The sequence below is a fragment of the Lolium rigidum genome, chromosome 7, assembly GCF_022539505.1.
Source record: "Lolium rigidum isolate FL_2022 chromosome 7, APGP_CSIRO_Lrig_0.1, whole genome shotgun sequence".
Classification (NCBI taxonomy): Eukaryota; Viridiplantae; Streptophyta; class Magnoliopsida; order Poales; family Poaceae; genus Lolium; species Lolium rigidum.
This window is the reverse complement of record NC_061514.1, coordinates 328,166,249-328,182,621: the sequence shown is the minus strand read 5'-3', so window position 1 is coordinate 328,182,621 and position 16,373 is coordinate 328,166,249. Positions and strand designations below refer to the sequence as shown.

Sequence of the window (16,373 nt, the reverse complement as noted above, 5' to 3'; positions counted from 1 at the left end):
ATTCTCTTATTTTTCCATGGAACATGCTCCCAGAGTTTGGTTCACACCAGTAAAAAATAGCTGGTGCCAGTGATCAAATGTTACAACCAGATGCTTTACTGGATCTTTTCTTACGGTGACATCTACAGATTTGTTTCCTTTTGGACTTCTGGTTGCTGTTTTTTGGGGAACAAATACATAAAACATATGGAATTTCATATACTACAACACTGTGTTGTACACACTATAAATTCTGGTATCAGTTGTCCAGAGATTGATACATGCCAGTTTCTTACAAGAAATCTGCAAGATCATGCTACTGATGATCAGCCTTCCTGCACGCATAAACATGACGGATGGAACACACACAAGTACAGCACAGGTAATGTCTGAGAACAGGTAAGAATGAGATGAGTTTCAAACCTAAAGAGACTCACAAAGCACCACTGTTGGGCTTGCTTTGGATCAGTCACTGATCGAGGATTATCTTGTGCGCCTTGCCGCCGGTCCTCATCACTGCTACCTCCACCTCGCGTTGTACCATCTTGGTCATATGCTCGCCGTCTTTATCGTCCAATGTCAAATGCATCACTTCAAGTCCTGCAAGGTTTTCCACGCCACAAAGGCCCTCTAGCATGCTGAACCGCAGCTCGAAGCCTTTCGAGCTCTGGCATGGCATTCTTCTAAAAGCTCAGTACTGGCAGCAGAGGAGCACATAAGCGGAGAAGCTTTGCGCTCTTGAAATCAACACCTGGAAATGTGATCTCCCTATCTGAGGACAGCTTGTTCTCCGCCAGAATCACCATTGTTTCTTAGTGCTGCTTCTCTGTCCTAAATGAGAATGTGAGGGAGAACAGTGCCTCTAGATTGCTAAGGAGCAACAAGTTGTCCATCTCGAGAGCTGTTACTGGGGAAGCATCATCCTTCTTTGCATAGGTAAAGCACAACTGCACAAGTAGTGGCAGATAACAGGTACGAATGTGATGAGTTTCAAACTTACATAGACCCACAAAGCACCACTGTTGGGCATACTTTCCATAAGTCACTGGTCGAGGATTATCTTGGGCGCCTTGCCATCGGCCCTCTTCACTGCTCCCTCCACCTCGCGTTGTACCATCTTGGTCATATGTTCGCCGTCTTTGTCGTCCAATATCAAATGCACCACTTTCAGTTCCGCAAGGTTTTCCACGCCGCAAAGGCCCTCCAGCATGCTGAACCGCAGCTCAAGCCTTTCGAGCTCTGCCATGGCATTCTTTGAAAAGCTCAGTACTGGAAGCAGAGGAGCACAGAAGCGGAGAAGCTTAAGGCTCTTGAATCCAGCACCTGGAACAGTGATCTCTCCGTCAGACGACAGCTTGTTTTCTGCAAGAATGGTCATTGTTTCCGAATCCTGCTTCTCTGCCCTGAATGAGAAGGTGAGAGAGAACAGTGACTCTAGGTTGCTAAGGAGCAGCAAGTTGTCTGTCCGAAGAGCTGTTACTGAAAGGGTTAACTTGCTGAGAGCACTCAGTTGTGTCATCCAGCCAGGGAGCTGAACCATCTTGCCAGATAACTCAAGGGCAACAAGGAATTTTGGAGGTGATGACATATCATCCAGTGATTTGATGAACTTGGATGACTCGTCATCAATTATGAGGGCGTGTAGAGCGTAGCCACCAAGGTACTCGATAGAGGAGCTTAAATCTTTGAAACTGGCATCATCGCCCATGGTGCTGAGCTTGAAGATGGCAAGCTTCCTCAGCTCAGTCAAATGATGAAGGTCCGCCAATCCCCCAACAATCTCAATCCCAGACAGTATGCGCAAGGCCTTCATTTTCTTCTTCTTATTCAACTCTTCAGGAAGCTTTAATGCCCTTCTTGTTCTTTTATCCCCACCAAGTATGTTTACCAGCCTTTCAAGCTGGCATACAGTTTTAGGCAACTCAACAACATTTGTCTCTCTAATGTCCAGAGTCTCAAGGTTCTCAAGCTTTCCAATCGCTTTTGGAAGCTGTTTAGTGTCGGTTCTTCGGAGGCTGAGATACTTTAGAAGAAGCATTTTGCATATCTCCTCTGTATGATGCACTTTGAAACCTGTGCAGCCTTCAAGATCCAGGACTTGTACAATTCCAAACTTGAACGAATGGGAAGGAAGTTGGTTCAAGCTCCCAAACATGGTAAGTGAGCGGACATGAGACAAGTTCATCTTCTCTGTATCATTTGCACGTTTGGAATCGCTTTCTTGGAGGGATAGGCGACGGACCTTGCTGCTAGGTGGCGGCATAAGCCAGTTACCACCAACGACAGTGATGAAATTCTCTTCACTTGCCTTCGCTACAATGTGCTCAAGAACCATGTCATGGACTATGCATTTCTTCACCTTTCCGTTGCTGCTGTGCTCAACTGGTCGGATAATCTTCCTTCTTATGAGATGATTGAAATATGTCTCTGCAACATCCTCCACACTCAGCCCCTGCTTCTCCGCAACGAAGCCTTCAGCTATCCATCGCCGTGTCAAACGCTTTGTGCTGATTTTTTGGCCCTTCGGAAATATGCTCAAATACAGAGAGCAAGTCTTGATGTCAGCAGGCATGTCATTGTAGCAATGACTAACAATCCTACCAACTTCCTCCTGGGTAAGGTCTTTCCTACCATCTTTCCCATGATCCTTCCCTGACTCTGGAAACAGAGATTTACAAACCTTCAACCATTCTTCCTCTGATTTGTTTGGGTTGCAGGCCACATGGCCGGCCATGGTAACTATGGCCAAAGGCAGGCCCCCACACATCTTCCAGACTTCCTTCGGAACCTTATCAACCTTGTTTCCTTTGGATTCAAAGAAGGCCTGCTTGAATAACTTCTCAGATTCTTCAATGCCAAGAGGGACAACTTTACGAGTATGATCACCTTCTTCTCCTCTACGTGTTGTAGCAACAGCTTGAAATCGTGTAGTAACTATTATTCTGCTGCGTTGCTTACTTGGAGGAAGCGACTTTCTGATCTGGTCCCATGTTGTTGCAGACCAAACATCATCAATCAAGACCAAGTAACTGCAAGAAATGAAATAGAAAGTGCAAGCAGAGTGTGAGGGACCAGAATATCTATAATCCTTTTCTGAATTATTAAATGACTGTCTAATTCTTGTCTAACATGGTAGGACGAAAAGATCTAAGTGGCAAATTCCATGGTCCAAATATGTTGTTTTCCTTATGAATCAATTAACGAAATGCATATGTATATCAGAAGATTCAGAACTAATCCATGTCCCCAGATGATATGTGCTCACTATGTCATTAACAGAAACAGTAAGAAGTACTATCCGGTACAATTGACTACATCATGTTTTTTAAGATAAAGGAGCATAGCCCCAGCTTCTGCATCAATAGATGCACACGGCTTGCTTTATTAAACCAAAGTGTCAAATCACCAAAATTCCGATAGTACTTATTACAATCACAGATCAGCTAGAGTAGATACTCAACCAAATACATCATGTTACTTGGTCAGAGAAGACAATACGGATTGGATGTGTACTATATACCTGTTGTTATCAAAGTGCTCCTTGAGGTCCTTCTTGAGCTGATCTAGCTTCGTCTCACCACGCGTTTCCTCTGACGTGCCGGCGCTGCAGCACTTGGCTGCAAATGCGGAGGCACCTTGCTTGAGCCGACCTAATACACCTTCAGCGCCATCCTGCTTCTGGCTGCTGGACTGCGGCATGACTTGATTCTTGATGCTGGTCAGAACAGCGTTGATGTCAGAGCTCTGAGACACGGTGACCATCGCGCGGTGATCGAATTGGTCCCCAAATTTCGTGAACAAGGCCGTGGCGATGGTGGTCTTCCCCACCCCTCCGAATCCAACAACATAGAGCACGCCGCAGCTGTTCTTGTCGTTAGTCACCCACTCTTCCAGCTCCTTCATGTGGTCTTCCACTCCCACTGGGTCCTTCATCGCCACAAGCTGAAGGCTTGCATCCTGGTTATCGGCAGCGTCGAATCCAGCGGTAGTGCTGTGCCCAGCATGAGGTCCCTCGGTTCCGCCGGCAGTCTCCGGGTTGTTGACGCCGTACCTCTCCCGCCGCTCGCCGATCTGCTGCGCACGCATCTTGAGAACAGAGATCTTGGCAGCGACGTCCCGGCGAGGCCACCATGTGAGGACCTCGTAGACGCTGTTGACGAGGAAGTAACAGTACATGTCGGAGCGGAGGCCGTGGAGACGGTGGGCAGAGTCGTCGATGCAATCCTCGATGTCGTAGGTGATGTCCCGGATCTGCTTCATCCAGTCCTTCATCCGGTGGCCATGGCTTTGGGCTTGCCCACCGCCGGTGCTGATGGTGGCGAGGTCGCGGAGGAAGGACTGCATGCTGGCGAGCTCGTCGTTGATGTACTGGAGGTCGCCGTTGACGCCCCTAATCAGGGTGTACTCCTGGGCGAGAAGGCCACCCAACTTGCCCATGACAGACTTCATCGTCGCCTCCGAAGCTCCCACCACCAGCTCCATGGCTGCGCCCTTGCTCGTTGCTAGCTGATTAAGGAGCCCACTGCACAGATTTGGGTGGAAAAGAGAACATGGATGAGGAGAAGCTTGAGGTGAAGATGGGAATGGGAAATATATATTTGCTAACGAAAATCATAAAAAAGAACTACGTTGATCTCTCCAACGCCATTCCATCATCATTGATCTCTTGGAGACTGCGGAACAGTAGCCACATCATGATTGTCTTCCGCGATTTAAACCAAGCACAAATAAAATGCTCACCCATACTATCAGTGCCGCCTTCCCTATATTGAGTAAGGGATTCTTCGGCTGAGGACTCTCCTGATGTTTGGCCATCTCTGGACCATGATTTCGTTCATGGTGATGATTTTTTATCTGCTTGGTCTCATATGGACAATGGGCTTTCGTCACGTTTACCTAGACTTAATTCTTGGACTCATTTTTCACCTATTTGTCCTTCGGGTTTCAATCTTATTGGTTCACCTTTTTATTCTGATCATTCATCTGGTTCATCTATTCATGTCCATGTTGCTTATACTTATGGTCATGCTTCTGAGGCCGGAGCATCTTCGTCTATGCATGCGACTGCTTATGCTCTTACTATGAAAGTTGCTGATGCTATATTAATCATATGGTTCCATGTAAACTTGACATGAATATTCTCAAATAATCAATTTTGTCTAGTGCTCAGTTAGCGTACTTCTCTTCATAATTAGTCATCCTTTCATGCAGTTTAATTTCCAGTATGAATTCTTTAACTACTCTAATTTAAAGTATCCAATAGTGATAACCAATAGGAGTGATGCCGCTTCAATATATTTACTGGGTACTTTTCACACAAAAAATACATATTTACTGGGTACGACCTGCCTACAATATAGCAAGTAACTTTTGGATGGTAAAAACCATCACAGCTTCTATGCATAATACTTTCACTGATAAAAGTGGCCTTATCTTCTATGTGAGGCTCACAGGTCAACTAACACTAACCCTATTCATTCTTTCAGGTTCATTCACTCCTTTTTACACAGTTAGATAATACCATGCCCTACGCAATGTAGTTGATTTTTCTGCACTGTAAAGATAAAACTTTAAAGTTTAGCTGCTAAGATCTGGCCGGCGCAACAAAGTGCTATTCCCTTGTATATCCATTTACGGTTCGTTTTGCTCCTTGCATACTCTTTGAAAAACACCACTCCACGTACTGAAAAAGACACACTAAAGCAGTAGGCGCTAAGCTAAGATCTGGCCGGCACCACAAAGTGCTATTCCCTTATATATCCATTGACCTTGCATACTCTTTCAAAAACACCACTTCCCGTTCTGCAAAAAACACACTCTAAAGTAGTAAGTGCTAACTCGAAGACTAGCACCAATGGCAAGGCGTGCCGCCGCGCCAACCTTTCTAGTATAAATAATAAGCTTATGTGCATGAACATTTACATGAATCAGCGCTACAGAGAAAAGTCAGGTTGAATCAGCGGTAGATCAGATGGTTATTCATCAAGTTTTTCCTGAGGCAGTATGCAAAGAAAAGTAACTCCATTTTCATTTAAATTTCTCCAAGAAAAGTAACTCCATGTACAGAGCCTGGACAAATTATGCAACATACAGGAAACTCTCGGATGGTACACTTAATTGCTTTTCTTACTAAATTAGTACAGAGAACCGAATAGCACCTCAAATGAAAATGTGAATACACAGTAATACAAGAGATTGCCTACCAAGTAACAAGTTGAGGTTTATTTTAGGAGTTTGACTAAACCATGATCAAATTCAACTGACATTCAGTGTTTAATGGATGTAACAATTTATCAGCACTGAGGTAAAGATGTAAACTGTTACTGGTTTTCAACAAAGCATAAATGGGAAAACAAAGACGTGTCTTCACCAATACCTGCCACGAATATCAGAGTCAACACAGAATTGCTCATAACCATCCATACATAGGTAGGCTAGCTCCTAGTTGTTTTTATCAAGTAGTGTTCACGCCACAAAAACCAATGGAATCAGCACCCTTTTCGTTATGGTTTTGCAGATGGTACAGTTTGCCAACACTAAACAAGTCGTTGGGAAGACATTAGTTCAGGCGTCATTTCCTGACACTATGCCACAGTTAGAGCACTATGATACAACGAAAAACGAATTTCTTGCAAAATTCGAAGCAACACATGAACAGCGTGAGTGCGTCAAGAAGGTCTTTCCACAAGCTGACACTACTTGACACTAACTCACAGTTAAATACTGTCACGAAGGTCTTTCCTCAAGCTGAGCAGCATGAGTGCTTTAGGCATATGTGGCATAAGTTTCAGAAATATTTTCATGGTGATGTGTTTGGATGGCTGTGGCCTGCTGCTAGGGCATATATAGGCATGAGAAATATCAACATCACATGGCAAAGGTGTTTGCGGCATCTGAGAAAGTATGTCCCTACCTTAGGGACTATCATAGTCTGCTATGGATGAGGTGCATGTTTTAACCCTGACATAAAGTGTAACTACATCAATAACAATCTTGCTGAGTGCTTCCATGCTTGGGTGCGAGATATCAAGGACTTCCCAATTGTTCAGCTGGCCGATAAAGAAATCACGAGCTTGCAATGACAAGTTTTTTTTTTTTGGAAGAACATTTGCAGGTTCGGCTAGAAATAGAAGTGCTTCTACAGGAAGCAAGCACACACAGAGGTTCTAGTATCCCCAAGGACGTGAAAAGGACTACACAAAACAGAATTCCGACTACTCATCATCACCAAATTGATCTAACCATCGGTTTGCGTACGAACCCTAGGCACTAGCAGTAAACCAGATCAGGAGAGGAGGGGGCGAGGTGGATGACGTACCTGAGAGAAATCCAGCTTCTACGGGAGAAGAAGGGCTGTGGGAGAGGGAGGCGACGGGCTTCGGGGAGAGAGGTGGGCGACTGGCGTTGGGAAGAGAAGGAGGCGACGGTCGTCGTCGTCGTCGCTGCGCCGCCAGAGACACGAGCAAGACCCGGGTGGAGGCGTGTCTCCAGCCCGCCTGATCCCGAGAGGCACAAACGACCACTGCCTACTAAGGTGCTGCTTTCTCCCCTTTTCTCCTCTACAGTAAAGAGAGGCGAATCCGGGGGCCAACTTTCTTCTCCACCTTCACCGCCGGCGAGATCTTGGGTCTCTCTCCCCTCCGTCAGCCGCTCCGGCGGCGGGAGGGTGGGGGGGCCCAGGATCTTCGTCTCCGGCATGTAAATAGGTGTGGGATAGGTGTGCGTGCCGCCGGTGTTCCGGCGGCGGCGAATAAGGTTTCCGCGGCCGGGATCCGAGATCTGGGCGTGCGGAGAAGTTTCCCGGGCGGCGACGTTGAGGCAGCGTCGGCGTGGTCGAGGTGGGATTTTGTTCTCCCCGATTTGCTGCTCCCGCGGCGGTGTGTCTCCGGATCCGTCCGGGAATCGGGTGGGAAGAGTCCAGGAGATGGTCGGCGGCGTGCGCCGGCCTCGTCCAGAAGATTGCTGCATAGGAGAGGGATGCGAGGTACGAAGGATGTGGCCCCGATGTTCTTCCTCGATGTGGTCGACGGGAGGCAGCGGAGCTTGGCTCTGAGGAGTGACGGGGCTTCTTCCCCGGCCGACGAGCTCCAATGGCGATGGTGCTGTTGCGTGCAGCAGCCGACTTTTGAGGTCCTCAAAGGAGTAGATCTCCAATGGTATCTCCTCTGCGCTGGGGATGCGGTTAGTCCATCTTTTTCTTCTCCGGCAGCGATGCCGACGGCGGCGGCGGCGGAGATTGCGATTGGACGCGTCGTGGATGCGCTCAAGGACCCGAAGGGCTCTCTTTGTATTTTTTCGTTTTCTAGGGGTCTTTGTGCAATGTCCTATGTCTGCTGTCATCTGGATATTTCCAGAGGTGTCCACGTTTGCTGTAATCTCAAAGTTTAATCTAATGGTAATGCGTGGTTTGCTCAAAAAAAAAAAAAGCCCGCCTGATCCCGGCCTACCGAACGGCACGCACGCACGTGTCGTTGTGTGTCTTTACACCAGTCGAGTCCTTTAAAGCGTCATCCAAAACGATCTCAAGTGTGTCGGACAAAAAAAAAATTTCAGATACGTGCCCTGTCCTGCTTCCGAATCCGTGTCCGCTACACAGGAGATGTGGTGACCCGGCATACCACTGCATGGTGTAGTATGCAAGTCTGATATAACACCAATGAAACACCGTTCCACTAGTATTATATCGCTCAGAGTGTACAACAGAAACATATGCGGGTCCAAGGCATGTCTATAGAATTACAACACTGATTCGTTACAAAAGATCATCATAGCCTCCTACTTTACATTGAGGTAAAACTGCAAATAAACTCCAGAAGAACGACTCGTTGTCTAATCCTAACACGAACTCTACTTGTAGAGTATTTAACTAGCTACAGAGGTTATGAATAGATTCTAGCTAAATAGGAGCTAAATTTAGGAAGCTAGTTCCTTTATATTGCTAATCTAGGTTTCTCCTTGTTGGATGTGGTATCTGACTCCTCTGATAGGGTCCTGTCTCTTGAAGTAGTGGTTGACTCCTCGGCCTTCGAGTTGCACTGTAGACCCTCCTTCGATGCCTTCATATCTAAGCATGAGATTTAAGAGTGGAATGAGTACGAGCGTACTCAACAAGTTCATTATAGGAAAGAGGTGTTTAATGCACTAGCTACGGAATTAGACCAGAAAGTCTAATACCAATGCAGGTTTTCATAACCATTTCTTCAAAAGGTTGCTTTTATTCAGAAGAACTATGTCCGTCAGCCTTCACCGGTTTACTAGAACTTCATGGAGCTCCTTTCCGGCCGCGTTCGCGAGTTCCATATCCCGAAACAGGGAGTGACGAGTCACGGTTCTTTACACTCTGCGAGGTGTGTTGCTTTACCCATAAGAGATCTTAACCTTGGTGCCAACCGGAATGACCCGTCCACACTTCCTATGGTGTGAGGCCCGGTATAAGGTCTAGCCAATCATGTTCCTCCGCTACCTCGAACACCCACCCTTTGTTGCATGCCCCGACCCCGGGTCCACGCCGGTCCCATTATTCCCGTAGATTTCAAGGTGGACCCCGACCACGACGATAGTGCCTGGGCTCTACCATACACTCCTACGCCGGTAGGCCGCAACCCATCATAGACCGCAATACCGTGGGGACTTAGGACTCCCCAGCCTCACCGCTTGCTCCTTCGGGCGACAAGTGTACTACGGACTATGCCGTGGGGACTTAGGACTCCCCGGCCCTCACCGCTTGCCCCCTTGGATTACAAGTGTACTACGGTAAAGCGCATCCGTTGATGAACGAGAGGTGGAAACACTTTTGACTACTCCGTCCCACTCCGGATCTTATGGTTAACACGGGTATTACGGCACAAGAATCACTCGGCGACATTTGTTGTTTAATCCTAGATGGATATAAACCCTTGCAATGGAACCTCCACCATATCAACACAATCCATGGTTCCATTGCCCACCACATAGTCATATTCATAGTTATGAAAGTAGTGGTTTTGGTTTTATGCAACAGTGATAAACATAGTACTTTGCAAGTAATTTGATAAAGATACTCAAATGACATGAGCAAGTGATGAACTTGCCTTTCTTGACTGCAAGATTATGCAGGCAAGGTCTTCAATACGCAATAACTCCAAATTCTGAAATAGCATCATCGTCCGGTAAGGACGATGTTTGAAAGATTGGCAAGGATGCAATAATGCATAAGTATGAGATGCAATCGCTCTAAGCGTGGCCTACCCCCGATGATTTATGATCAGTGAGTTATAATGATTGGTTCAGGGTGTGTTGCACTTTTAGAGTGATTCACATACAAGATTCTTATTCAGGTGTGATTACTTGGTAGCATGAACAGGTAGGTAATAAAGCATAGTAATCAATTGAGCACACAAAGACTGATTATTGGCCTAATGTTAACAAGTAAAGAACAGTGGTCAGTTTTAGTACTATATGGCATGGTTAATGATTACTTATTATGTAATTCAAAAGAATAACTTTTGAAGAACATGTCCTCATATAAAGAACAAGTATGATAATTAGATTGGTGGGGTTCTATAGTTGACTATGGTTTCATCTAGTTTCTGGAGTAAGTATAAGATGAATCACAACATAGTTGGATTCATTAGCAACTAGGCTTGATTGGTTTTACTTAAGCATGAGCAACTTAAGCAATTAATTATCCATGGTTTCTATCCTGGTTGGTATACCTTGTTGGTGATAACTGGTTATTAGCTATAGGTTCTATTAGGCAGGATTGATGATGATTCTTTATTTACTTCAAAAGAATAACCTTTGAAGAACATACTCCTTAAGTAATAAGAAGTATTACAATTAAGGTTGTGGTTGCCTAAGGTTTACCTTTGGATTCACTAAGTAAAGAATGTTTAGTTCCTAAATAGGGTGGTTCATAAATATCTCACACTAGTAGGGTTTAGTGGAGTATGGAATGTAATGTAAAATAGTAGGTATAGTTACTATTAAGGTTCATCACAATGGTGTGATGCTAAATAGGGATGAATATGGATGATGGCTTTGTAATAGGATCTAGGGTTTACACTTGGTTCACCCTACTTTGATCAACTAGGTTTAGTGATATGCATACATGGAATACTAATTTGCTAGTGATAGGGTTCTACATTTTATGTGGACATAGGTATGTCTTTTAGTTGCTAATGATGGCTCTATGATTTGAAATAAAGTACCATGATCACATGTTCTAACCTAGGGTTTAGGTTAGAAGCAATTTAGGGTTCACATAAAATAATAGGGCTAGGGTTCCTAATGGAATTAGGGTTTTAGGTTTCACATAAGATTATGAAACTACAACTTTATGTAAAATGGAAATAGGTTTCCTATTTAACATGTAGTTCTTAAATTAACAACTTGTTCACAAAGTTGAAGTTATTAATAACTTTGAAATAAAAATAATATTGAAGTTGGTATTTTATTATTTTTAACAATTAATAATTAGGGTAATTATTAATTAGGTTTTAAATTTCCACTAATTAAGATTTAACAAAATAACAAATAAAGGAAAATAACTTTAATGTTTTCTTTATTTTTCTTACTGGTTTTTATTTATTTTAGAAGGTTTTTCAATTTGTTGAATTTTAATTCAATTTGGAATTAAAGAAAAGGCTCATTTAATAAGTATTAAATATTTGAATTTTTATTAAAAATAAAAATTTCATATTGTATTTTTATTGGATAGAGTTTTCTTTTCTAAGAATTTTGGTATCTCATTTATATTTTTCTGACTTAAATTGAATTTTCTAAATCCATTTGAAGTTGCAGCAATTATGAATTTGAAATTAAAACAAGAGAAATGCTAACTTCACCCGGGCTAAAGCTACTCGCAGGGTCGATCGGTGGGCCAGTGGCCAGGTCAGCAGCCACGTTGGCTTGACCAAGTCAAAATCAATGTCGTGGCCAGGGACACGGTGACCGACGGGCAGACATCGCCGGCGACGACGATTCCGGCCACGCACGGATGGGCAACTGGTTCCATTCGAACCAGTGCACCACGGGGAGTCTAAAGGTGGCGGCGCCGCTGGCTAATTGCCACCGGAGCTTGATCAACGGTGAGGTCACGACGGCGACCCGTGCAGGTGGATGATGCGGCGACGCTACGAGATGCGATCGAGCAGGCCGAGCATACTAGGCGGTAGAGAAGCTCACCACGGGCACGTAGGGCTTGACGGCGAGGCGAATGGAGGCTTGTATCGCCGGAATTCATGGCGCCGGTCGTCGGAGAGACGAGCTCGACGGGGACGCTCTGGGGTACCTCGGCTCGATTCCTACTGCGGATCGGGCATGTCGAGGATGGCGATCACGCCGGTGTGCCCAGCCTTGGCTCGGGGTGCTCCAATCGCCGGCGGTAATGGTGTCCGGCGTAGCTAGGGTTTCGGTTCTGGGAAGAAAATTGAGCAGAGGAGAAAGAAGGTCGGGCTAGGGTTCGTCCAGGCTTTATACGGCTCAAGGGCGAGCCTCGTCACGACGTCGGGGAAGGAGAGGGCGACAGCGAGCGAAGAAGAGGAGCACGCCTCTGTTCTGGCGTCCATGCGCGTCGAGAGGATGAGGACGAGCTCCTCGTGTTGATATTCCACGAAGAGGTACTTGGGCTGCGACGGGCTGTGCTGGACTGGGTTGTTCTGGGCTGCTGGTGGGCTATGCTGGTGGGCTGCTGCGGCTTGGCATGGTCCAGGTAGCCAGGTAAGGCCTTTATCCCCTTTCTTTTATCTGTTTTTATTTTCTGTTTTCAAATTCTATTTTAAATCCTAGTTTAAATTCAAATTTGAATCCTTTATCCGCCGCCAATCCCATCTCGGGGGATTCTGGAGATCTCCTCCGGCACCCTGCCGGAGAGGGGATTCATCTCCCGGAGGACTCTACACCGCCATGGTCGCCTCCGGAGTGATAAGTGAGTAGTTCACCCCTGGACTATGGGTCCATAGCAGTAGCTAGATGGTTGTCTTCTCCTCATTGTGCTTCATTGTTGGTTCTTGTGAGCTGCCTAACATGATCAAGATCATCTATCTGTAATGCTATATGTTGTGTTTGTCGGGATCCGATGGATAGAGAATACCATGTTATGTTAATTATCAAGTTATTACATATGTGTTGTTTATGATCTTGCATGCTCTCCGTTATTAGTAGAGGCTCGGCCAAGTTTTTGCTCTTAACTCCAAGAGGGAGTATTTATGCTCGATAGTGGGTTCATGCCCGCATTGACACCTGGGACAATGACGAGAAAGTTCTAAGGTTGTGTTGTGCTCGTTGCCACTAGGGATAAAACATTGGCGCTATGTCCGAGGATGTAGTTGTTGATTACATTACGCACCATACTTAATGCAATTGTCCGTTGCTTTGCAACTTAATACCGGAGGGGGTTCGGACGATAACCCGAAGGTGGACTTTTTAGGCATAGATGCAGCTTGGATGGCGGTCTATGTACTTTGTCGTAATGCCCAATTAAATCTCACTATACTTATCATGACATGTATGTGCATTGTTATTCCCTCTCTATTTGTCAATTGCCCGACTGTAATTTGTTCACCCAACATGCTTTTATCTTATGGGAGAGACACCTCTAGTGAACTGTGGACCCCGGTCCATTCTTTTATACTTGAAATACAAATCTGTTGCAATACTTGTTCTTTACTGTTTTCTCTCGCAAACAATCATCTTCCACACAATACGGTTAATCCTTTGTTACAGCAAGCCGGTGAGATTGACAACCTCACTGTTTCGTTGGGGCAAAGTACTTTGGTTGTGTTGTGCGGGTTCCACGTTGGCGCCGGAATCCCCGGTGTTGCGCCGCACTACATCCCGCCGCCATCAACCTTCAACGTGCTTCTTGGCTCCTCCTGGTTCGATAAACCTTGGTTTCTTTTCGAGGGAAAACTTGCCGCTCGTGCGCATCATACCTTCCTCTTGGGGTTCCCAACGAACGTGTGAAATACACGCCATCAAGCACATTTTCACGGCGCCGTTGCCGGGAGATCAAGACACGCTGCAAGGGGAGTCTCCACTTCTCAATCTCTTTACTTTGTTTTTGTCTTGCTTTATTTTATTTACTGCTTTGTTTGCTGCATTATATCAAAACACAAAAAAATTAGTTGCTAGCTTTACTTTATTTACTGTCTTGCACTCTATATCAAAAACACACAAAAAATTAGTTACTTGCATTTACTTTACTTATTTCAACATGTTTCCTCTTAATTTTACTGTAAAAGATATACCCGTGGGACAAGGGTCTATAATTGGAAGAGATAATATAGAAGAATTTTTCACCCATGTTAGTATGCATGAAGATCTTAAAGATATACCACTTGCAAAAGCTGTCCCTACTTATGAAGATGCCTCTATTTGTTTGGTACGCATGATGGAAGCTAGATTTATTAGTCTCAACCCCATGATACAACACATGTTTCTTACACTTTCTGATATGGAGCGGGGAGAGAAGAGAGATTTTGTTCTAAAAGTCTTAGTGCGAGAATTTGAAGATATAGCTATAGAAGCTAGAAAAGTTTTTATTAAGCATAAGAGGCTTGGCTTTTATACCGACTTTAAAAGAACACTTGAAAAAATGGATATGTATAGACTAAAATACACTAATAATGCTAATGATGATGGGGAGATTAAAGCACCAATACCATGTAAGCTCCTAGCAATACATGAAGCTCTAGAAAATAATTATGCTTGGTTTGTTCCTGAAAATTTGTTTGATGAGAATAGAAAGCCTAAGACTAATGAAAAGGGAGCCTCTGAAACTTACATAGATAATATACAATGCATGGTTGAGAAAACTCCCAACACCCCTGGTTATAATGCCGATGCATCATCCTTGGATAATACTTGATATACACTTTCTGCGCCTAGCTGAAAGGCGTTAAAGAAAAGCGCTTATGGGAGACAACCCATGTTTTTACTACAGTACTTTTGTTTTATATTTGAGTCTTGGAAGTTGTTTACTACTGTAGCAACCTCTACTTATCTTAATTTTGAGTTTTGTTGTGCCAAGTAAAGTCTTTGATAGTAAAGTAAGTACTAGATTTGGATTACTGCGCAGTTCCAGATTTCTTTTCTGTCACGAATCTGGGTCTACCTCCCTGTAGGTAGCTCAGAAAATTAAGCCAATTTACGTGCATGATCCTCAGATATTTACGCAACTTTCATTCAATTTGGGCATTTTCATTTGAGCAAGTCTGGTGGCCTAATAAAATCCATCTTTACGGACTGTTCTGTTTTGACAGATTCTGCCTTTTGTTTCGCATTGCCTCTTTTGCTATGTTGGATGAATTTCTTTGATCCATTAATGTCCAAGTAGCTTTATGCAATGTCCAGAAGTGTTAAGAATGATTGTGTAACCTCTGAACATGTGAATTTTTATTATGCACTAACCCTCTAATGAGTTGTTTCGAGTTTGGTGTGGAGGAAGTTTTCAAGGATCAAGAGAGGAGTATGATGCAATATGATCAAAGAGAGTGAAAGCTCTAAGCTTGGGGATGCCCCGGTGGTTCACCCCTGCATATTCTAAGAAGACTCAAGCGTCTAAGCTTGGGGATGCCCAAGGCATCCCCTTCTTCATCGACAACATTATCAGGTTCCTCCCCTGAAACTATATTTTTATTCCGTCACATCTTATGCACTTTGCTTGGAGCGTCGGTTTGTTTTTGTTTTTTGTTTTGTTTGAATAAAATGGATCCTAGCATTCACTTTGTGGGAGAGAGACACGCTCCGTTGTAGCATATGGACAAGTATGTCCTTAGGCTCTACTCATAGTATTCATGGCGAAGTTTCTTCTTCGTTAAAATGTTATATGGTTGGAATTGGAAAATACTACATGTAGTAACTCTAAAATGTCTTGGATAATTTGATACTTGGCAATTGTTGTGCTCATGTTTAAGCTCTTGCATCATATACTTTGCACCCATTAATGAAGAAACACTTAGAACTTGCTAATTTGGTTTGCATATTTGGTTTCTCTAGAGTCTAGATAATATCTAATATTGAGTTTTGAACAACAAGGAAGACGGTGTGGAGTCTTATAATGTTTACAATATGTCTTTTATGTGAGTTTTGCTGCACCGTTCATCCTTGTGTTTGTTTCAAATAACCTTGCTAGCGTAAACCTTGTATCGAGAGGGAATACTTCTCATGCATCCAAAATCCTTGAGCCAATCACTATGCCATTTGTGTCCACCATACCTACCTACTACATGGTATTTATCCGCCATTCCAAAGTAAATTGCTTGAGTGCTACCTTTAAAATTCCATCATTCACCTTTGCAATATATAGCTCATGGGACAAATAGCTTAAAAACTATTGTGGTATTGAATATGTACTTATGCACTTTATCTCTTATTAAGTTGCTTGTTGTGCGATAACCATGCTTCGGGGACGC

At 44.2% G+C, this 16,373-nt stretch overlaps 1 protein-coding gene across 1 annotated transcript; it reads right to left on the bottom strand.

Annotated features, from left to right (window-relative positions):
• Positions 1-281: 281 nt before the first annotated feature.
• LOC124675186 (disease resistance protein Pik-2-like) lies at positions 282-7,385 on the bottom strand. The gene is made up of 3 exons (XM_047211254.1): positions 7,298-7,385; positions 3,500-4,501; positions 282-3,008 (listed from the first exon to the last, which is right to left on the bottom strand). The coding sequence occupies exons 2-3, from the start codon at positions 4,459-4,461 to the stop codon at positions 1,022-1,024; spliced, it is 2,949 nt and encodes a 982-aa protein (XP_047067210.1). The 5' UTR covers positions 4,462-4,501; positions 7,298-7,385; the 3' UTR covers positions 282-1,021.
• Positions 7,386-16,373: the final 8,988 nt, after the last annotated feature.

Excerpts from the sequence above, each read along its gene's own strand:
- LOC124675186 (XM_047211254.1), bottom strand. The coding sequence starts at position 4,461 with ATGGAGCTGGTGGTGGGAGCTTCGGAGGCGACGATGAAGTCTGTCATG. Across the intron at positions 3,009-3,499 it reads GAGCACTTTGATAACAACAG|TTACTTGGTCTTGATTGATG; the intron begins GTATATAGTACA and ends CATTTCTTGCAG.